General features: G+C 38.0%; 2 protein-coding genes across 8 annotated transcripts in view; one reads left to right on the plus strand and one right to left on the minus strand.

The window, feature by feature from the left end:
* HBP1 (HMG-box transcription factor 1) overlaps nt 1-22,893 on the plus strand; it is a 31,001-nt gene extending 8,108 nt beyond the window's left edge. For 4 of the 6 annotated variants that reach the window (XM_030834405.2, XM_060304804.2, XM_030834407.3 and 1 more), the window contains exons 2-11: nt 1,199-1,382; nt 3,515-3,743; nt 6,556-6,694; nt 7,241-7,352; nt 7,442-7,554; nt 9,993-10,149; nt 10,824-10,968; nt 18,109-18,426; nt 20,554-20,695; nt 21,787-22,893. In XM_030834405.2, coding sequence (XP_030690265.1) covers nt 1,199-1,382; nt 3,515-3,743; nt 6,556-6,694; nt 7,241-7,352; nt 7,442-7,554; nt 9,993-10,149; nt 10,824-10,968; nt 18,109-18,426; nt 20,554-20,695; nt 21,787-21,804 — 1,557 coding nt within the window. In that variant the 3' untranslated portion in view covers nt 21,805-22,893. Of the gene's footprint in view, nt 1-32; nt 562-1,197; nt 1,383-3,514; nt 3,744-6,555; nt 6,695-7,240; nt 7,353-7,441; nt 7,555-9,992; nt 10,150-10,823; nt 10,969-18,108; nt 18,427-20,553; nt 20,696-21,786 lie in introns of those variants that run through there. The other 2 variants (XM_030834409.3, XM_070046259.1) reach the window with 2 other exon arrangements.
* A 50-nt stretch (nt 22,894-22,943) lies between these two features.
* Nucleotides 22,944-23,958, minus strand: part of COG5 (component of oligomeric golgi complex 5) — a 285,705-nt gene continuing 284,690 nt past the window's right edge. Inside the window, exon 22 of one of the 2 annotated variants that reach the window (XM_030834402.3) lies at nt 22,944-23,943. In XM_030834402.3, the coding sequence (XP_030690262.1) occupies nt 23,829-23,943 (115 nt within the window). In that variant the 3' untranslated portion in view covers nt 22,944-23,828. The remainder of the gene's footprint in view (nt 23,944-23,958) is intronic. The other variant, XM_030834401.3, reaches the window with a different exon arrangement.

Here is a 23,958-nt window from a genome sequence, read left to right on the forward strand (position 1 = left end):
GATAATTATTATATTCCTTTTATTTTTTAAGAAAAGCTTTTTTCATTTTTTTCCACAGTGGTCATATATTTTATAGTCAGGATAACATTTCATGATTTAAAAGTTCATTGGAAAAGCCTTTGTAGAAAAAAATCTGTCCGTGTTTGTTGGTGATTATGACATGGCTTAGAAAGCTCTGGTATAAATGTCCTATCACTGCATTTCTGGGCTAGGGTACCTGACTTTTATGGTACTTTTTTTTTTGGTCACACCACGGGATCTTAGTTTCCTGACCAGGGATCGAACTCAGGCCTCGGCTAACCCCGGTAGTAGTTAGCGCCATATCCAAACCACTTGACTGCCAGGGAGTTCCTGACTTTTGTTGACTTTTAAGAGCAGTATATTTTGTTTTATTTTGAGGAAAAAAACTATATGTTAGAATTTTTTGTGTATTTCATATTAACTCATTAGAACTTCTAAAAAATGAGATTTGGAGGAGTGAGAAATCAGGAAATCTTGCTGCTTCTGTCACCCATGTTAAATAACAGATTTGATCATCGTCCAAAGGCAAGAATGTAAAAGGTATAACCACATTTTATATTATTAATCTTTGTAAAAATTGTAGCCTATTCAGAAGGTCAGTTATCTTTTTAGTATGGTTAGGTCCCAAATTCTCATTAAGAAAACATTTTTATTTTTATAAGAAGTATAGTATATGGCCATTTTAAGAAACTCTTTTCTATTTTATTTTTTTGTCTTGTTTTGTTTTTTGTGTTTTGTTTTGTTTTGGCCCTGCCACGCGGCTTGAGGGATTTTAGTTCCCTGGCCAGGGATCGAACCCGCGACCGCTGCAGTGGAAGTCCGGAGTCTTAACCACTGGACTGCTGGGGAAGTCCCAAGAAACTTTTAAAAATATTCGTTAGAGACTGTAATTTTAAGTTCGTTAAACTTGTTCACTTTCAGAAGATGAGAAAACAAAATAATGAACACAGTTGATAAATACTAGAGAAATTAAAATAGAATCTTCCAAAAAATGTGCAAAATAGAATAGACCTTCAGTCATCCATGTCTAAAGGTTTTGAGGGGGATACAGATAGCAATGTGTGATTAAAGATACAACATTGTGATGTCTCTGATTGACTTTATACTTACATTATTTTATACTTACATTATTTCCAAATCACATGACTTGACATTTTTTTCTTATATTATTTTTAAGTCGGAGCACCATAACATGGTGTGGGAAGTGAAGACAAATCAGGTGCCTAATGCAGTACAGAAACTCCTGCTAGTAATGGACAAGAGAGCTTCAGGAATGAATGACTCATTGGAGTTGCTGCAGTGTAATGAAAATTTGCCATCCTCACCTGGATACAACTCTTGTGATGAGCACATGGAGCTTGGTAAACAAAATGAAGTTCTTAGGAATCTCACTGAGATTCAGATTAATTTTCATGTTTAGCTAGCTTTTCCACCTACCTTGAACTGATAAAAAGTATGTCAAGTTTTTGTACATCAGAAGTTTTCAGTGTTCTCTTATTATTGCTTGTGAAGTATTACTTAAAACCAACCTAACTTGGGGCTGTTTATGGTTATCATAGAGACTCATTTACAAATTTTCAAACTAAACTGCCTTTGTGGATAAAGATGAGCCTTTGAACACCTTATGAAAACCTTGCTGTGTGGCTTTTCAAAAGATGTTACTTTTGAAATATCCATGTGAGCTCAGCAAATTATGCTGGCCACTATTCACGCCTGGTTTGTTGGTATGATGGGGAAATTACAGTGGACCCTTGAAATTTGAGGATCTGACATTTGTGATTATCACTACTGCTGAGCTACTCCAAAGATACGTGACCTGTAGAAGTGTGTAGGTTTGTTGAGGTATGACTCTGAATCGTATTGCTTTGAGCTCACTGTTGGAGACAGTGAACAGGTGAAGAGTGATCTTGGCTTGCTGCCAACTTTTCATCCTGGCTTTGTTCCCATTTAATATGCATTTCTCTCTGATGTTCCCAAAAACCTGAGATGTGAGTGTCCTCATTTTATAAATGATGAAGTAAAGGAGGTTATATGCTGGAGTCTTCTTTGGAAATTTGGAGATCTTAAAGGTCTTGGGACATAACCTGTTTGAATGCTAAGAGATTGCTGGGCCCGAATATTCATTGAGGAGTGGTTACTATTGAGCAAGAAGCCCCAGTTCAATCACGTAGTTGATTCCTCCATTGTCACATTTTAGGTTTCAGGAGGAAATCAGGAACCTAGGGCTCAGGGGGTCAAAAACTTGTACCACCCCTCATGACTTCAGTTTAAAAGTAGTTTCCGTAACTTGAAAGACAGAAATGAACCCTTTACAGTAAATAGAGATAGTCAAAGAACAGTGTTGGCAGTGAAGGAAGGGAAACGGCTCCACCACCATGAGAATTACAGAGTGGAATTGTCTTAAGTTGGTGTGATATTTTAGCTGCTCTGTGAAGGGGGGGATACCTTCTAGTCACTTTTATGAATAGGTGTCTTGAATCAGTACTTGTAAGACATTTCTGTTTTAGTGAGCTATTCTGGGATATTCCCCTGAATAGGAATTAGGAGTATGTACTTTTATAGTGACAGTTTAGGAGAACTCTCAAGACTGGAAGAGTTTTTTGACACATATTGAAGAGACCCAGTGGATCTGTAGAGTTTGTAGGTATGTGTTTCAAAGAGGGTTGTTTTGGTGGTGGTTTTTCTTCTTTAAGGCCTGCAAGATGCTTTTTCTCCCCTCCTTTCTTTTTCTTTAATTTTTAATTCAATTTTTTAGAATTCAGTCTATCTTACAGTGTTCATAGCCTTGGCATGTACATGAGTGGTCCTTGGGTACTATTTCTCGTTTTCTTTCTTGGGTAGCTGAGAGTCTGTCATGAACTACCTTTCGGGAACACACTTTCTGGAAAAAAATAAGTAATAAATATTACTGAGTTCAGACTTTCTCATTAAAAAGAAATAATTTAGCATAGATAAAGTCTAACAAGTAGTACCTGAAAATATATAATATGATCTAGGTTTCATCTTTGAAAATTGTTGTTTTCATATATTGCAGTAATCTTGTTGAACAGGTTCAAGTGTGTGAACAATAAGTACATCTGTGTACCCATAAAACGCCTTTTTCCTCTAACATGTTAACATAAAAATGTCTCAGTGGTATATGGATTATTCCCAGGTGAGCTATAAAAAACTGGGGGAAAAAGTCAGAAAACACAAACAGAACAGTTGGTGAACAGTTGTGGTAGTTACATGGTTTGAGTAGTGAAGTCATTAATCCATTTACATTTGCTAGGTTTACTTTTCTGTCAGACTCTGTTGGCCCTTAAATGTATAAGATGTCATTTTTTTTTTCAGTTGAAACTTGTTTTCATTCAAGAAAACATTTAGAATTTACACGTTTCCTCTCACAAGATTAATTAGCTAAATTTGAGGACCTGTCTTCCAGGTGTGATTGTAGAATTGTTCCCTGTATTAGTAATTTCCTTCTTATAATTTCGAGTGTGCTTATTTGCAGATGATCTTCCTGAACTTCAGGCTGTTCAGAGTGATCCTACTCAATCTGCCATATACCAGCTAAGTTCAGATGTGTCACATCAAGAATATCCAAGACCATCTTGGAACCAAAATACCTCAGAAATATCAGAAAACACTTACCGTGAAAATGAGGTGGATTGGCTAACAGAATTAGCAAATATCGCCACCAGTCCACAAAGTCCACTTATGCAGTGCTCATTTTACAACAGGTGGGAACATTGGCTGTATTTTAATTGAAAACTTTTATCATGACAAAATGCTTTTTTTTTCTAGAGTTAAAAGTAATCTTGACCATCTCATGAGTGGTTTATCAAAGTCATTAGAATTAAGCTCTTTGTCTTAAAATAATCAAAGAGCTGTTTCACCCAATGTTATGATTTCATATTTTGAGAATTAGATAAAAGTGATAAGAGAACAGCAGAGTCAAAAATATTTGTAAATGGTTTAAAGTCATCAAAAAAATACATCAGACCAAGAATACTTTTATTATATATTTCTACTTAGAGAGATGAAAATTATATATGTCTAAGGAATCATAATTAAAATAGACATATTTTAAACTTTTATCAACCTTGAGTTTGGTTCCTTTTGGTCTAGGTTTATTTTTTTCCACAGTGTATGTGGCCTTATGTTATTTATGTTTGCTAATATTAAAATGTTGAACTTACAAAAGTAGACTCCCATTGGTAGAAACCACTGTTTCATATAACCAGACCAGAGTTTAAGAAAATGAATTAATGGTGCTATGAAATAATGGAAGCTTCCAACTCATATTCCTAGAGATACCTAAATGGATAATATTTTATTAATTATACCCCAAATTATAAAATTGGCTATGTAAAAAGACATAGATAAATATGATTGTTCGTAGGGAAGAGAAAAAAATACCCAGGTTTGCACTCATGTGAGTGGGCAGACCAGAGTCCATAATAGGTGATGTAGGAATAACTGAATTTTGGTAGTGTTCCTAAGTTAGTATAGTTCTTTGCTAAAGAATAAACTTGTTAGGTGTGAAGCCCAGCAAGTTACGCTGTTTTTCTTCTATTCAGCAAGGTCATTGGTTTTGATTAGAGCAAATTCAATTTAATTAACTTCAGTTTAATCCATGAAGAGTTCCACAAGAATGAAAAGTTGCCTTTCAAAGTATTACTTCCTTTATTGTCCCAGTTTTCATTGTAATCTTAATAGTCAAAAAGTGAAAAATTGCTTTACAATTAAAAAAAAAAACTCTGATTTTACTATTGGACTTTCTTTTTTCCCCGATTTTAGTTTAGAGAGAGTACTTTTCATTTTTCACAGTAAGCTCATGAGGATTAATAATTTAGTTCATGGAAAGTTGAGTAAAACCCTCAGAAGAAAATTAACGTTAAAAAAAAAAAGTAAAGGAGTAGCTCCCTAAAGATGTAGATTACTCTCTGCGGCGTTTTCTAGCTTCCCTTCTCCCTAGGGAACAAGCGCAAGAGTCGCGCTCTGCTGTCTTGCCTGCCTTCTGACAGTCAGTGCTGTTCTCGTGACTTCTTGTAGAGTGTTAAACTGTGTTAGTTACTGAACTTGGGATGTCTGAAGTTGTAACTGTACAGTACCAAGGGCTTGAGGACAGGTAAAATTTGTATTATCCCTGCATAGATAGAGGGATGAAGAGACCATGGTGTTAGTGATTCAGGCACATGCAGCATATTAATTTTTACAGAACATTTAGGCCATATACATTTTAGAACATTACATTGTTATTTGTCTTTTAAATGGTTAAACAGAAGAACTGATGAACCCATTTTCTTTTACTAGTCACGAAGGCAGGAATGAGTTTAAGGAATTTTTAGCAGTTTGGCCATCCTCTTATACTTCATAAAGATGTAAATGTGTAATAAAAGGAAGAAAGTGGGCAAAGATGAAATATTTGTATTTTGAAATCCAAAGTTGATTGCAGAGTAAGCTAAAATGCATGGAAATTTGAGGGCTTTTTACTTAAGAAGTGTTATGAACGTGAAAGCAACGTACAGTTTTATATATGGATCCTCGTTTAAAAATTGATTTCTGCGAAGGTATAATAAAAAATGTTAAGTTTAAAAAAATGAGGGCTAATCAGATTTCTCAGAGAATAAGGGAAGAATTGGAAAGTAAGATGTCCCTCCTCTTTTTAGAAAGAGGATTAGTACAGATACGTGTAAACATTTTTCTGTTAAGGACCAAATCCTTAGTTGGCATCTCAGAATTGTCCTGATTTGGGACAATTCAGATTTACTTCTTAGACCCTGAAATTTTCCTTTCTGCTGCTTTCCAGACTCCCGAGTCAGTATACCTTACTGGTCGTCCTTTATGGGCTTGCTGCTGTTACCCCTCTTATATGTTTGTGGGGGAAGGATCTTAGTGTGTTCTGGGGAGCCCCGTGTACTCTGAAGGGAGCACTGCCTGGTAAAGAGACTTTTGACAGGAAAGCGGGGCAAGAGGTAACTTACTTTTTTAAGGTGATCCTGGTGCAGAAGTAGCTGGCTTTATGTGTAGATGCTTTGCAAATAGGCTGTTTTCTACTATAATAAGTTTAAACATTTTAGCTTCAGGTAGTTCACTGTATCTGCCCAGTGATACAGGTGGTTGGTAGATAAAGAGTTCCGTGTTGGTCACGTTGAGCTTGGAGGGCCGAGATTTGGTGACCACATCACAGTAGGAGAGAGAAAGGGATCGGGAGCCCTGCATAAGGGGGTATCATCCTTCATGAATGAAACTGCACACTTGTATGTGCTTAGTGATATAAAAATGAGTGAATGAGTAAATGAAACAGTAGTTTGGAATTTAAAGTATATTATCTAATCTGAAAAAAACAGTGTTTAAAATGTGTGAAGGGGGTTTGGGTAAGATGTTAAGGAACAACATACTATAGACGAAACCCTGATGTCTTTAGTAGTGTTTCCCAGAGGTGTCTTATATGTAATAACATTGGTGTTATGAATATGAAGTTCACCAAAAGGAAAGCTTTACTTTAAGGACCTTTGCTTTGTGGTTAAAACAGTTTCTTTATTTTAGATCATCTCCTGTACACATCATAGCTACTAGCAAAAGTTTACATTCCTATGCGCGCCCTCCACCGGTGTCCTCTTCTAAGGGTGGGCCAGCCTTCGCTCATCACCACTGGAAGGAGCAAACACCAGTCAGACATGAAAGGGTAAGTTTATTCATGAGGTTAAACTTTATGAAATCTGTACAGCAGCTGAAAAACATGAACTTTCCCTCTCTAAGCAGTTCTTCTGAAGCACATGCAGATGGGAAATAGTCTCTCTCGCTGTTCTCCTGCTGATCTGGATTCAGTTATATGTACAGCTCTATTAACTGTTAGGAAAGTTTGTTACCAGTGGGAACATGCATTTAACTAAAACTTCCCAGAACTTCAGTTTTTGAAGGCGATTTTTCCCCCTAAGTTTAGAATGATTAAGTTAATCCACTAATAAAGTCTCGGGACTTCCCTGGCCATCCAGTGGTTAAGACTGTGCTCCCAATGCAGGAAGCCTGGGTTCGATCTCTGGTCGGGGAGCTAGATCCGGCATGCCACAGCTAAGACCCGGCATAGCTAGCCAGCTAGCTAGGTAGCTAGGTAGGTAGGTAGCTAGGTAGGTAGGTAGGTAGATAGATAGATAGATAGTCTGAAGACACAGATTAACAAAATACATCTTACAAAAGAAAACCTAGAAAGTTTGTAATATTTTTTCCACAGGCAAGCAGTGAGTCAGAATCTGGTATTTTCTGCATGTCCTCCCTCTCGGATGATGACGACTTGGGGTGGTGCAATTCCTGGCCTTCGACTGCTTGGCACTGTTTTTTGAAAGGTAAAAAAATGCTTGAATTCTTTACAGTTTATTTGTGTAGCAAGCACAGTAGTCACATATCTAATACTTGTTTTTTACTTAAACTGTAGGCACACGACTGTGTTTTCATAAGGGAAGCAATAAGGAATGGCAGGATGTGGAAGATTTTGCTAGAACTGAAGGCTGCGATAATGAGGAAGATCTCCAGATGGGCACTCACAAGGTTGATTTAAAATCCTTAAAACTTTTACAAGTCTTTCAAAAGGGAACATAGGTTTGTTATTAATCTGCAGGTGTATCCTCCCATTTGCTTCCATGTTTAAATGACATTTGACATTTTGGGAGGAGCTCCTGTGACTGTTGCTTAGCCCGATGGAGAGGAGAAGCGACTTTAGGTTTCACCTTTATAATGAAGCTTTCTTAGATGGAAACAAGAGTGTATTTCTTAGCACTTTTTACACATTTTATTTTGGGGAAAATTAAACTGGCATTAAACACAAAATGAATAAATAAACAAACCAAAGCCTTACCTTAGGTAATCTACAAAGTGGTTAATTCTCCTATGGATAAGTGAGAATTGATCGAGTTACATTTAAAATGACCCATTAAAATGCTGGTGTTTTCTAAGTCGATAAGCAAAGGCAGTAGTGGGCAGCAAGCAGTAGGATAAATGTTGGATGAAACCTTTATCTTTGAAATCTTCAATTTCTCCATCTCCATTGTGGGCAGAGAAATTGGGCATGTGAAGTGTGCTTGTGTAAAATTCCTGTTCTGCGCCTGCTGTCCCCTACTAGTGAGTCTCTTGAGAACAGCAGTCCTGACTTGGCGGCCTTCAGTCTCCCCTTCTTGCTGTAAGCATTACATAGTGAAGTTCACCGTAGTCCGACTTCAGCCTCTACTGCTCTACTAAAATCGTCTCAAAGGTTACTAGTTTTATTTTGATTGCTAAAGAGACTTCTGCTTGTTCTTTTTGACATTTCTGCAGTGTTTGACATAGTGGATTGTCTGCCCTTGATTTGCGTAGCATGGCAGTGCCCTGCTTCTCCTTCTGATGTCTTGTCTGGACTGGTGGCTTGTCTGCCCATGATGTTGAATGTTAATAAGGTTCTACCCTTCCTCACTCTCTTCACCACTTTTTCTCTGATGATAATGTCGACAGCAGCTCCTTGGTGGTCTGTGGAAACTGCTTTGGTCTTTCTTGGAGTCAGGAAAGCTGGGCTGTTTCTGGCTCTGCCAGCAGCTATTTGTATGACTGCCCTTGGGCAGTCTATCAACCCCACTGGGTATTGCCTTCCTGATCTGTAAGACGGAACTGGGATTAGCTTTAAATTCTTATAGCTCTAAGAATTAGAAGATTCTGTAATCTAGTTACTAGTATAGCCAACACTGGATTCACCTTTTTCTTCCCCATCCAGGTCCATTTTTCCCCTTTTAAGAGTATTACTACCCTTTCTTGATTGCCAGATTCAAGACCTTTCTTTCTTTCTTTCTTTCTTTTTTTTTTAATATTTATGTATTTATTTGGCTGTGTTGCAGCATGTGCTCTTCGTTGCATCGCGCGGGCTTCTCTCTAGTTGTGGCGTGTGGGCTCCAGAGCGCGCGGGCTTAGTTGCCCCGCAGCATGTGGGATCTTAGTTCCCTGACCAGGGATCGAACGTGTGTCCCCTGCATTGGAAGGCAGATTCATAACCACTGGACCACCAGGGAAGTCCTCAAAACCTTTTCTTGATTGCTTCATTCAAAACATGAATGAAGTTGACTGTTTCCTCTCTTTGTAATCAGTTGATCCATTCTCTTTCCTTAAAGATTTTTTACATTTATCCTTTTCTTTCATTAGTTACTTTGACTGGACACTGTAGCTAGCTGTTGGCATGTCTGTCTCCTTTGTTTTTCTGTGAATTTAAGGGTAGGGATCATGTGTTTTCAGAGGCTAGCACCTGGCATGTACTAAGTGCTCAATAAATATTGATTGAATTTAAATTCAGCCCGGTTCTACCACCACTGCACTTCTCAGTTCAAGACTGTAATGGGGTTCTCTCGTTATATCTTCAAATAAATTGAATACTAGAGGTACCTTTTATCTGTAGTCTTTGTCATCATCTTAAAATCAACAATTATATTAATAAAAATATTTTCATTGACTTCCCAGTGCCTTCTCAAAGGAAAGTTTAAGCATTTTGCCTGTCTTTAAGATCCCTTTACTTACTTACTAACTGGGCCCTCCTTTGCAGTCTTATTTGCCCCAACTCTGAACTAATCTTGTATTTTTAGCAGATACTCAGCACTCTCCAAAGAAGTTATTAGTCACAACTATTCCTGGTGTAAGGCAGGTTCTTGTACCTTTCTAAATTGCATTCTCCTTTTAGATTCCAGTTCAAATGGGAATTGAAAGCCCCCCCAGTCTTTTTCTCTTGGAGTTAATATCTCCCTTTATTAAACTCCATTAGCATTATTTGTACTTGGATTGAAGCACTTATTCCAGTCAGCTTTATATTGTAGTAATATCTGCCTTTCTTCGCTACTGGGTCAAAAGCTCCTTAATGGGAAGGATCCTGTCTTGTTTATTTTTACCTTTTCCACAAAGTCTTACACATAATAGGAACTTCACTCCATGTTGAGTTGAACATTGCCAATTTATTTACTCTATGCATGTATTTCCAGGGCTATGGTTCTGATGGTCTAAAGTTGTTATCACATGAAGAAAGTATATCATTTGGCGAGTCTGTACTGAAGTTGACTTTTGATCCTGGTACAGTCGAAGATGGTTTACTTACTGTAGAGTGTAAACTGGACCACCCTTTCTATGTTAAAAATAAAGGTAGGGCTTCAATTTTCAATTTGTAGTAACTTTTTAAAGAAAGCTTCTTAAATCTATACTTATGTCTTGTGGCATAATTATTTGATGATTAAGAAAAAACGTTTTGAAGGGAAAACTTCTTTCAAACTAAATAAAACTACCATAGGAAGTGCCTTATAATAATACCTAATGATGTTTAAATGTCTTAGCAGTAGTCAGGTGGAGCTCTGCTTCCTGTGGGTATGAACTTGTAGATTCATGTAGCATACTATAATAAGCTCTGTTGTTTTGATATAGTTTGGAGAATGGAGTATTCTCGTAATTGAATTTTGGTTGAGGCCAAATATGCTTTACACCTGAATCACATTAACACTGTCAAACGTAATGATTCAGAGACTATTTCATGGTCTCCATCATCATTTATCATTTACTGTCTTGTAGGTCAATGGAAGTGCTGATTGATAGAATTTGATATATTAGTAAAATGCTGAGTTAAACTAGTTTTGGAGCGCTTTTGCATTGTTTAAATAAAACACTTGGATTTGCTTTGTGGCAAAGATATATGACTTGTGTTATAAATCTATGACATACTTTTTTTAAGACTCAGAAGTGACATAGCTATCATATAATAAATAATTTGGATGCTTTCTGTCAATCTCCATCCTTTATGTAACAATAGTTTGCTTTAACTTTAGGTTGGTCATCATTTTATCCAAGCTTGACTGTGGTACAGCATGGCATTCCATGTTGTGAAATTCATGTTGGTGATGTATGTCTACCTCCTGGACACCCCGATGCCATTAATTTTGATGATTCAGGTGTTTTTGATACATTTAAAAGGTAATATTGAATTCCTTTTTTTCTCTCTCTGAAAAAAAAATTAAAGTTTACTCTTAATCTCCCTAATGATTGCTGTTTAGGAGGTTAAACCTTTAAAGATCTGAGAATTATAAAAGGACTACTTAGAAGAGGGATGTACAGTTGACCCTTGAACAACACAGGTGTTAGGGGCACTGACCCTCTACACAGTCGAAAATCCACATATAACTTACAGCCAGCCCTTTGTGTAGGCAGATTCAACCAACCGTGGACTGAGTAGTATTTACTATTGAAAAAAATCCATGTGTAAGTGGACCCATGCAGTTCAAACCCACAGTGTTCAAGGGTCAATTGTATATGAATAAATACTTGGTAATTAAAGTAAAATAATATAGTTCGAGTTTTTTAATTATTATTAATTTATTTTTGGCTGAGTTGGGTCTTCGTTGCTGCATGCAGACTTTCTCTCGTTGTGGCGAGCAGGGGCTACCCTTCCTTGTGGTGCATGGGCTTCTCATTGTGGTGGCTTCTCTTGTTGCGGAGCACGGGCTGTAGGTGCGTGGGCTCAGTAGTTGTGGCTTGCGGGCTCAGTAGTTGTGGCTTGTGGGCTCTAGAGCGCAGGCTCAGTAGTTGTGGCACACAGGTTCAGTAGTTGTGGCTCGCAGGCTCTAGAGCGCAGGTTCAGTAGTAGTGGCACACGGGGTTAGTTGCTCCTCGGCATGTGAGATCTTCCCAGACCAGGGCTCGAACGTGTGTCCCCTGCATTGGCAGGCAGATTCTTAACCACTGCACCACCAGGGAAGTCCCTCGAGGAGTTTTACGAAGAATGAAATAATGCCATTTGCAGCAACATGGATGGACCTAGGGATTATCATACTAAGTGGAGTGAGTCAGAGAAAGACAAATACCATATATCATCACTTATATGTGGAATCTAAAAAATGATGCAAATGAACTTATTTACAAAACAGAATTAGACTCACAGAAATAGAAAACAAACTTATAGTTACCTAAGGGGAAAGGGGGGGTAGGGAGGGATAAATTAGGAGTTTGGGATTAACAGATACTAATATATAAATTACTATATATATAATAAACAACAAGGTCCTGCTGTATAGTACAGGGTAGTATGTAATAAACTATAAAGGACAGGAATCTGAAAAAGAATATGTATATTAAATATATATATATAAGTGAATCGCTTTGCTGTATACCAGTAACTAACACAATATTGTAAATCAACTATACTTCAAAAAAAAAAAGACTTCTACATGGAGTAGTCATGTAGGAAAAGTGACTTCATAAAACATTTAAGATTAGGAAAATACCACATTATATGTCTAGGAATTAAATAGATCATCTTTGATAGTTAAGAAAAGAAAAATTTGCTAAATCTGGCCAGTTGTTTTGAACCAGACCATAAGTCTGTTAATTGTATCTTTCTTTTTCTTTAGTTAACTGTGTCTTTGTTTACTATTCATTTTGACCAAGGGCATTAGTTGCATGGATTAAAAATTGTAAAAACAGCAAAAAGTTGACATTTGGAAAGACTTAAAGAGGAAAGTGATTTTTCCTGAGATCACCCTATTAGTAAGTGGTATAATAGGACAAGGACCCATGTGTGCTGACATTCAAGAAAGTTGACCAACTGTCTGAATTTGTGCAGAACTTTTCTGGTTTTAGCACTGAAAGTCCTGCACCACTGGAAACCCTTCAGTCCTGGGAAAATGGGGGCAGTTGGTCACCCTCCTTCCAGAAGGAACCCAGAGAAAGTATATGATATCTGGGATTTTAAGACCCATTCTTTCTTCTTTTTGAAAAAAAGTTAGCTTTTATTTATTTAGTTTTGGCTGCGTTGGGTCTTTGTTGCTGTGCATGGGCATTCTCTAGTTGCAGCGAGCAGGGGCTACTCTTCATTGCGGTGCACGGGCTTCTCATTGCAGTGGCTTCTCTTGTTGCGGAGCATGGGCTCTAGGCATGCAGCCTTCAGTAGTTGTAGCACACGGGCTCAGTAGTTGTAGCTCTCAGGCTCTAGAGCGCAGGCTCAGCAGTTGTGGCGCACGGGCTTAGTTGCTCCGTGGCATGTGGGATCTTCCCGGACCAGGACTCAAACCCGTGTCCCCTGTATTGGCAGGCGGATTCTTAACCACTGCGCCCAGGGAAGCCCCAAGACCCATTCTTTAAGATAATTATCAAATCCATAGGCCTTTAAGTAGAGAATTTTCAAGAATTTCTGCTGGCCTGAAGATTTTAAATAAATTCAGTTTAATATAATAAAATAAAAGGTTAATATGTTTTTTTATTTTGAAAGCATAAGTGAGACTTTTTCTTTCTTTTTTTTTTTTTTTGCGGTACGCGGGCCTCTCAGTGTTGTGGCCTCTCCCCGTTGCGGAGTGCAGGCTCAGTGGCCATGGCTCACGGGCCCAGCCGCTCCGCGGCATGTGGGATCTTCCCGGACCGGGGCACGAACCCGTGTCCCCTGCATCGGCAGGCGGACTCTTAACCACTGTGCCACCAGGGAAGCCCAAGTGAGACTATTTTTAAAAAACATTTTAAAAAATCAACCAGCACAGGGCCTGGCACAGGCTATATGCTCAACAAACATCTGCAAGATTGGAATCTAAATGCTGTTTGACTCTCTTTTATACAGTCTTTTTTGAAAAACAAGACATTGTTAAGGTTCAGTACTCAGAGTATTCTTAGGATTTAGATCCGTGATACCTCTAATGTTTGGTGAGAGTGTAAATGGATAAAAAAATTTTGGAAGATACTTTCGCTTTATTGTCTGCCAGTGAATATCGGCAATTCCATTCCTCTGTATGTGCACCGTAGAGAAGTAAATGCTTGTAGACATGCACTAGGCGATGTGTAAAGTTCAAGCTGTGTTGCGTATGACGTGGAAACAGTATCAGTACTCATTCACTGGAGACTGAATGCATATAGTGTGATACAATCATACAGTAGAATTCTTTTTGTCAGTGGAAGTTGAATGAACCGTAGCCATACATTTTAAAACATGGATCTTTAGAAATAATGTTAAGTAAAAATTAGTCTGGAATCAGATGTTCTTTGGAAATATATCTAATAAAATTATAAATCTAATTACATTTATATAATCTTTCTATAGTATGTAAAATACACATTATACAGTTACGCCAGGGATCCTCAAGGTCACCCCCAGGTTCAGTGATTTACTGGGAGGGCTCACAGGATTTAGTACTTAGTCATATGCACAGCTATGATATCTTACATCGAAAAGATATGAAGCAAAGTCGTGAACGGGAAAGACGTGGGCTTAAGTTGGGGGAAGCCAGGCTTCCAGTGAGTCCTCTCCCAGTGGAGTCACACAGGACAAGCTTATTTCCCCCAGCAGTGAGCTACAACACGTGTGAATCATTATCTACCAGGAGGATTATTAGACACGCAGCACCAGGGGTTTTATTGGGAGCTGGTTGCATAGGCTGCCTCTGCCTGGCATATACCAAAAGCTTCCAAAAGGAAAGCAGGTGTTTAGGGTAAACCGTATTTTTTGTACATACAGTTTAGGAACAGTGAGCCACTCTTATCAGTTGTGGGTATGATGGGAACCCTCCCAAAATCCAAGTTCCGGATGCTAGTCAAAGGGCCAGCCTGTAAGTAACCCTTTGAAAGGACAGCAAGCCTGCAACGTTAATTCATTTCTGCACAATGAAACATTATGTAACATGTTAATATAATTGCTATTTTAACATAATTAATGTCACTATAGTTTCTATCGTGTTTATGAATGAGTTTTATAATAAAATTGTTGGGAAATTAAGGGAATGATTAACAGTTCAGGAGAATGGTTACCTCTGGGGTGACAAATGTAGAACTTTAGTGATATTAGAAATACTGTTTCCTTGTTATTTTAAAATTTTTATTATACATATATTCTTTTTCATATTCTTTTCCATTATGGTTTATCACAGGATATTGAATATAGTTCCCTGTGCTGTACAGTAGGACCTTGTGTCTATCCATCCTGTGTATATCAGCAGTAGTTTGCATCTGCTCATCCCACACTGCCACTCACTCCCTCCCCCACTCTTCCTCTTCCCTGGCAACCACAGGTCTGTTCTCTGTGTCTTTGAGTCTGTTTCTGTTTCATAGATACGTTCATTTGTGTCATATTTTATCTTATTTTAGTATTATTTTTGGCTGCATCACGTGGCTTGCAGGATCTTAGTTCCCCGATTAGGGATTGAACTCAGGCCCTTGGTAGTGAAATCACGGAGTCCTAACCACTGGACCACCAGGGAATTCCCTGTCGTATTTTAGATCATATGGTTGTCTTTTTGACTTACTTTGCTTAGTACGATAATCTCTAGGCCCATCCATGTTGCTGCAAATGCAAGCCTCAGTGTTTTAACTGTAAAATGGAGGTGATAACACCTGCCTAACTCTACTCCTTGTTGTGAGGACTAGAAATTACAGTATCCAGCTGGCACACAGTAGGTGCTCTTGGGCCATGCTGGTCTAGGAAGGGCACTGGAGTAGATGTTAGCTTGCTGAGGACCAGAAGTAGTCAGCAATAAACTGATGGATGAGCTCTTAAACACAGTAGGTGGCTCTATTGTAGAAAGGAAGCTTCCAGGTGAGAGCTTGAGTTGAAGAAGCCCATTTGAGACATTGGGTATTGAGGCCAATCTTCTAGGCATCAGGCAGGTTTAGGACACTTTACCAATCTAGACTACTTCTGCAATAATAATTGATACCCCAGTTGAGGACCTGCTGTGTGCTCACCTCTGCCTTAAGTGTTTTATACAGTCTATTCTGCCAGCTGTGCAAAACTGCATAGCAAATATTATCTTCATTTCAGACCTAAGTAAACTGAGGCTAGAGGGTTACCTGCCCAAGCTCATACCATTAGTAAGTGGCAGAGACGGGCTATGAGCCCAATTAAAATTTTATATTATTACGTTCTCCAGAGTGATTTATTTTACCCTCTCGGTCAGTTGTCAGTCATTTTGAGAGCCTAGAACGTGCTGGCACTGGGGATTGAAGATCAGTTAAGACATAGGCCTGCCTCTTTGCTTCCAGCCTAGAGAAGGGAATGGATGAGGCCGTGTGTACCGTGTGTAGGTGCTGGTTGGGAGGCAGTGTAGCCTGGTTAGCAACACGGCTCTGCAGCGGACTGCCTGGATTCACAGCCGGGCTCTGTGATAGCTTTGCTGCGGAAACTGGGGTAAGTTAATTTTTCCATGGTCTTCAAAACAAAGAAAAAAGCTGTAAAATGAGGATCATATCGAAGGGAGGGTTAAGTGAGTTAATATTTCTGATTCAGTTAATAGACACTATACTATTGTACTTTTTCTTTAAGAGCAATAGACAGTGACGGTGGAAAGGGGCATCCTGAGCTCGAGGAGTGGCATGTAGAAAAAAAGTGAGGTGCAATAAGGCACATTTTAGGAACAGAGAGCAAAGAGAGCGAATGCTCAGTATAGCAAAAAATTAAGCTCTTTTAAAAACATGTTTTATGTAATATAATGCTGTAGTCATGTCAAAAATATGACTTCTGTGATTGAATATTTCAAGCTACTTTAAATTGTATCCATAATGGAAATGGATGACGGTTATATTTGTACCACTAGATGGTGGAGTTTTCAAATTTCAGTAGGCAATTAGCCTACCCTATTTCTAAATCTTCCAGTATTTCAAATTGTAATTATTTTCCTGCAGTAGAAATTAATAATTTTGTGTCAGGTTCATTTACAAATGCTTAAGTTTGCTATTTTTCTAAATTACATATGAGAGGGGCTTAAGATAGCAAAAATTATTTCTCTGGCATAATACTGATTGCTAAGCATTTATTGGATGATTTTGGAGTCATACTTGTAAGTACACTTACTTCATGTAATACCTTTAAAAAAGCAGATGTTGTGTGGTTGATAATTGGTAAAAGTCATTTACTGTGTGCAGTGAATGGCGTGCACCTCACTCAGGTAGCTCTCCGTATGTCAGAATCATTCATAATCGCACATTGCTTCACCTGTAGGCGGATACTATTCCTGTAGCTATTATCAACCTGTTGATGGACTGCCAGAATCTCTGTTTCAGGGAGAGAAAGAGGAGTTGGGGTGAAGTAAAAGATTTTCTGCTGAGATTACCAATGTAAGCAGTAGAAGTTAACAGAGTTGGAACAAGAGAATTCTCTTGACAGGTATATTTTTAGGCTGTGGTCTACGTTATTTCTAATTTTCAGATGATGTTTTCAATTAATCTGATGGTTATTCACCTTGAGGTTTGCCAACAGCAGTGCAGAGTACCATGGTACTTATGAGGAAACCTGGGGCTTTGGAGCTGGACAAACAGATCTGGGTTGAGAGCTAGTAGCTGTGAGGCCTTGGGTGAACAATACTTTTTTAGCTTGTTTCTTCATATAAAGAGAGGATAATGATAATCGCCACGCAAGCTTGTTGAGAAAAGGAGATGATACGGAAAGCTCATATACCTATATAAACTGAACATACCTAACAAAATATGGCCTTTCCTGATCAATGTGGGGTTTTAAGTTATTAGGCTATGTTATAATATATGGATAGCCTTGAGGGGAGACTAATGCATGTATGACTGTATTTACATGTCATTGTAAACAGATGACCCAGGCTACTGTGCATTTAAAGTTTCTTTAGCTACATTTAACCACTTCTATCTGTCCTTACCCAACATCTTGTCTTCTGTAGTAGTTAGTCCTTAGGCCTGGTATATGCTTGCTACTCTGTTTTAATTTTGTAGTTTCAGGCTTCTAGAGGTCAACAAATTAGATTATCAAATTTGTCAAAAAAATGAATCTAAAGTAGGAATGAGTTGTATGGGATCTGAAGAAGGTGTTTGCTATGAATAAAGTATGTGGATTGTAACAGATTCCTTTGAAGTGGGGAGGCTTGGAAGTCTTTTATAAAAACATTTTGTATTAAGATTAAAAAAATAAATTTAGTAAATGCATACATAAGCTTTCATCTTACAAGCAACTATCAATGGTGAAGTTGCTAAAGTAGTGTTGGTAACATTATTTAAGGTAAAATACATTGAAATTTCCAATCAGATCTTAAGGGTCTTTTTTTTTTAATCCTGTTTTCACAAATCAGATAACTATACTGAATTAAAATCCTGTTAATGAATTTATGTATTTATTTACAGCTATGACTTCACGCCTATGGATTCCTCTGCAGTCTATGTGTTAAGTAGTATGGCTCGTCAGCGTCGTGCATCTTTGTCTTGTGGAGGACCTGGAGGTCAAGACTTTGAAAGATCTGGATTCAGTAAAAACTGTGGCTCCCCGGGATCCTCACAGCTCTCTTCCAATTCCTTGTATGCTAAAGCTGTCAAAACCCACAGCTCAGGGACTGTGAGTGCCACTTCTCCTAACAAGTGCAAAAGACCAATGAATGCCTTCATGCTTTTTGCCAAAAAATACAGAGTTGAATATACTCAGATGTATCCAGGGAAAGATAACAGGTAAAAATGGTGAAAATTCTGACTATAACAATTCAGTAACACTTCTGTGCAGTTCAGAGGAGCTGGGATAGTTAAGTTATTCAGTAGCTTTCATTATTGAATTCTGTTTTCCAGGTTGATTTTAAAGTAAAATGTTTAAGTGGAATTTTTAGGGTCATGTGTAACTGTTTTATAATACCTAGACAGATAATTAGGTTAGCTAAGAGGCAAGGATCTGCCTTCTAAAATAATATTAAATGTCACTTGCCTGTTAGATGACACAGTTCTAACAATTGACTGTTCCATCTTTACAGAAAAGACTAGCACCTTCTTGTGTCAGATCTCAAGGATGTACTTGTTTTAGAACTGTGTCATGCTATGGGATGTGCAGGCATTGGCAGTTTGTAATGACTGCCAGATTTGTCAAAAGACTACGAGGGGTCCTCACTAGAGCCCAGGGATAAAAGTTAACAGTGCGAGTCCTTCCTACTGTTTGCTTGTGCCCATACCTCATCTCTTAGAATCCTCTACTGCTCGCTTCCTCTCAAACCAACCAAGTTCTCCACGAATTAAAATTATCTTCTCCATTCTTCCTAGTTCCCTTAATCCTTGATATTCTGAGAAAAGTCAAATGATTATGCACATAAAATAATTCAGCTTTGAATTCCGGTTTTAATGACTCATGATCTTTTTATATATATACGTATATATATATATATATATATATGAGATATATTGACATATGACATATTAGTTTCAGGTGCACAACATAATGATTTACTATTTGTACATATTAAGAAATGATCACAACTAGTCTAATTAATATCCATCACCATACATAGTTAGGAATTTTTTTTCTTGTGATAGGAACTTTTAAGATCTATGTTCTTAGCAATTTTCAAATATACCACACAGTATTATTCACTGTACTCACCCTGCTGTACATTACAGCTCCGTCACTTAAAACTGGAAGTTTGTACCTGTTGACCATCTTCACCCATCTTGCCCACCCCAAATACTTCCATTTTAAAAAGAGAAGCTTCTTATACCAAATGCATCTGTGACTTGGAAATTGATACATATGTGAATACTTTTTAATCAATTTCACTAGTAAATGTGTCAACCATTATATAGTACCTTTAACTCGGAGACTATAAAAACTGGTTTTTATTTTACTAAAAGAAGATGCAGTGCAATGTTGAATTGCATCGACTTAACTGGATTAAAAAATACATACATTTACTACATTTTAAATTTCTTTTCAAGTAGAGCTTCTGTGGCGACTGTTCTAAAGCTCAGATGCCTGTTTTCTAGCTTCCATGTCAGCCATTGTGAAATCTTTTGTACGTACTTCATGCAGTCATTCCAGACCACCTGTTTCGTATGAGTGTCATGAAATTAAGGGTTAATGAGGGTTAAGCTCTTCACAAAAGGGAAACAGTCTGTGTCTGCCTGTTCTGGATGAGACCATTTTAGTAGTTTTGGGAACAAATTAATAAATAGGGAACAGCTTCAAATTTCTATCATGATGGGTCTTACCAGTTTGACTTTTTCCCCTTTGAGTTTATCCAGTTTTCTTAAGTAGTAAGTGTAACTGTGGCCTAAGGTTTATTTGGTGGTGTCTTTGGAGGTAAGTGGTAAGTGTGCATAGTTAGCGCCACCACATTTTCACGGCGGTTGCATGAATGAAAAAAGGCTTATCGTGACTATTTGATGGGTTATGGGCACAAACAGAAAGTAAGAATACCTTTCAATACAAGGTGAATATGCTGCTGATACTAAACACTGTCTGCCTTAATAATCTTAAACATCTTTGAAGACCGATGTACCCAATGGTAATTCAAACAAACCATTTCGTTGAAATATTTAACTTTTTTCTTCAAATCTAAGCTGTGTAAAATATCCAGTTTTTAGCCCTTTTAGATATTGGCCCTATTCTAGGAGGCTTTAATTGCCAAGATTACGATGAATGGACCATGACTTCAGATTTTACTGGAAATGAGTACAGTAGTCTTGACCTTTCTCCTTCTCTATGTTGGACGAGATTTTTGTCTTTCAACTTTCTACTTCTTCCTAAAGTAGCAGCACTTGACATGAGTTTTCTGAAAAATTCTTGCTTTCAACACTGTGTAAATGTTTCTTTTACAGAGCCATAAGTGTGATCCTTGGTGACAGGTGGAAGAAAATGAAGAATGAAGAGAGGAGAATGTATACATTAGAAGCAAAGGCTTTGGCTGAAGAACAAAAACGTTTAAATCCTGACTGTTGGAAAAGGAAAAGAACCAATTCAGTATGTTTCAACAAGTAGTTGCTTAAAGTGATCTTGACTTAACTCCAAAATTGTACTAGCGTATTGGAGCGGTTGTTAGAAGCTTTAAATGGGCGTTGATGCTGTTTCTCAGCCTTCTTATCTTTCAGAACCTAAATAATGTTTGCACACCATCATATAAGGCAGGCTGCCTTTCGTCATTAGTGCCATTTACTCTTGTAGCTTGGAAAGTAGGAATGTTTGCTAGAGATGCTAAAGTAGAAGACTCTGAAATGAGTATTTCTGGTTGGGTTGAAAGATGGGGCTTATTAGCTCATTACTATCACAGGAGAAGAATTTTCTGATTTGGGGTGGTATGTCTCAACAGCCTTTCTTTTCTTAATTGGTGATGGGCTGTGGAGGTGGGGACTTCTGACATTTGCACAGAATTTCTAGGTTAAAAATCTCAGCAAGGAGAAGAAATAGAAAGGCCCGGGAAGGCTAGTAAACAAGTTTGCAAACAACATTGCAAACAAGTAATGCTGTATTGGATAGACCTGATTCTTAAAACTTTTCCATTACTAGACTAGCATCTTTTAAGTGTTTTCGATTAATTACAATAAGACGTCACATGATTGATAGAACAGAATGAGCTCAATTTGAAATATCATTTAAAGACAAAGGGACAGCATCAGTACTTCGCAGCAGGAGGGCTGGCCAAGGATGTTCTAATTCATTCTCTGTATTTGTCTATTTCTGTATAGTAACATGTGGTTCTCATCTGTTTAAGAATTTCTTATAAAGAAGCAGTCAGCAGTCAGATTCCAGTATGAGGGTGACTGAACTAGATTTTTGAAGTTCTTTAGGATTCCATGTGGTAGGACTTGGCCTGGATCCCCTTTCCTGTCTGCTCATCCTAGTCGATCTCTCTTGTCTCAGCATTTTCATAAATTTTCTGGATGCTTGGACCATCAGGTATTATCAGACTTTAAAAAAATCACCACCTTTGAGAAAGCGATCTTTTTTTAATAGTATGGTTGTTAACATTATATTATCCATCTTAGCTTTCATTGGTAGAACTGCTGTGTATTTATGTGTAAGCATTCACTGAGTTATTAATTTTATCTCCACAGGGCTCACAACAACATTAAACCAGGATGCTTATGTTCTTAAGTCTGTATTTGCATAAACATTGACTGTTGATGGAAAGACTTAAGAAGATCAAGGTCTCACCTTTTGTCCTGAATCTGTGTGACCGTAAGATACTGATAGCATTGAGTCTTGAAATGATTGATTTAATAATATGAGTGAGGATTTGCTTTCTCCATTAGAGCATTAAGTAAGCTAAAACTATCAACATTGTAAACCAAATTGCCTTATTTTCTTCCAAACTTCATATATGTCTATCAGGTAATATAGGCTTGAAAATTGATATCCTGTGGTGCTAAAGTACAGTAGAAAGAGAGGAGAAGTGTATACATGTTTTATTTTAAATTGTACAAAGGGGGAATTTAAAAATATGTAACTGCTGTTTATACATTGGCTCCTTACTGCTTATTAATCTGTATTGTATACATAATGGAGTGAAGCAGAAGCCGGGAGTTGGCCTTTCCCTGAGCAACCACCATATGGCTCAGCATCTGTGCCAAACACGGGGGCTCCTAGTCTGGCCAGTGCCAAGAGGTTGCCGGAACAGGGGGCAGGTGGATGGTGTCAGTGTCACAGCCTGAGAGCCACCTGCCACGGCTCCCGGAGCATGCTGAGTGGACGCGCCAGGTGGCAGCACCCACCCCTTGCTCGATGGAGACAGCCCAGGCCAAGGTAAAGTTAGTGAATAGCATTGGGGTATAGTCACTGTAATGGTGCTGTTAACGGTTGACACCATTGTATTTTTAACTTTTGTGTCCTGTATCTCCTCAGCCACATATCTTAATATCGTATTTGTCATCGTATCTCTATGGTGGGGGCAGACTTTGCACTTATGCAGTGCAACACGTGCACTTTACTTTCCTCCAAACTGTCTACAGTGAGAGCAAACACAATGGCAATACAGCTGCTTATGCTCTGAGCTACAATCATGGCTTTTCATGTTACTTACCCAGTGGTGTTTCTGGTTAGGAATCACAGCTGTAAAATTGAATTTCAGTTCATTACACTTCTTCATGATGTTGCCCCTAAATTTTGCACACTATATTCTTGTATATTATTTCAAATAAAATGAAAAAATTGTTTATCTCTGACTTCCACTGATTGATCCTGACTGACCTTTACCAATGAGTCATCAGAATAACAGGTTCAGGAGATGGAAAATATTTTAGAAGTGGCTTATGGGATTTTAAACATTAAATTTAAAATAAAATGTTAATGACAGGGCAAGGGCAATAGAAAACTAAGGACCTAGATTACCTACTATTTATAAGAAATCTTGTAGAGTAAAAGTTATTTTTAACTTGGCATCTCTGTTACAAAGTTGAACAGCCCCGAAAGTCTGTTTTTAATAAAATGACACACAAGAGTGTAAAGACAGCCTTGCTCTATCTTTATTAAAGATACAGTTACACAACATTTAGCCCTACATCTTAGCTTTGGGATATGCCAGTGGTTCCCAAACTTTGTTGCATGTTGGAAACACTTCAGGATATATATATATTTTTAAATACTAATGCTTGGCTTCTACCCCCATACGTGTTAATAAGGGGTACAAATTGGGCATCAGGGTTTTTTAAAGCTTCTACCAGTGAGTCTAATATGCAGCCAAATATGGAAACCACTGGGCTACCTACTTATCCAGTGAGGAAGGATGCCAGTTGGGGAGAAGCAGTGTACTTACTAGAAGTTGGTCGAATCCCTTAAGCAGCAGCGGGGACTCTGTGATGGGAAAGAAGTTTTAGATAGCCTCACAGAAAAGCCTGAGAGGAGAGACAAGAGTTTGGTATCTTTCTGGAAAAAATCAGGTCCACAGAGTTGGAAGGTGGTGATGATGAATCAGTTTTGACATTTTATGCTACGTAAGGTAGAAGGGCTTCAGAGGTAAACAGGAAAGATCAACAGGAAATACAAAAAATTCAATTACATTCTTAAAATAGTAGATGGCAGCTGTCCTTTAGAGTATGTGTTAAATTGCCAACCTTGGATAGGTTAGCACAAAATGGACATTAAGAAATACTTCACATTATTACTGAAGAGCAGACATAGCTTTTTGAAGCAGCTGAACCATTATGGGATAAACTGGTGCAAATTCTTTGCCTTCTCTGCTTTTAACTGATTGAACATAAGCTTCCAGGGCACCCCTGAAAACCAAAAGA

This window comes from Globicephala melas, chromosome 9, assembly GCF_963455315.2.
Source record: "Globicephala melas chromosome 9, mGloMel1.2, whole genome shotgun sequence".
In the NCBI taxonomy this organism is placed as follows: Eukaryota; Metazoa; Chordata; class Mammalia; order Artiodactyla; family Delphinidae; genus Globicephala; species Globicephala melas.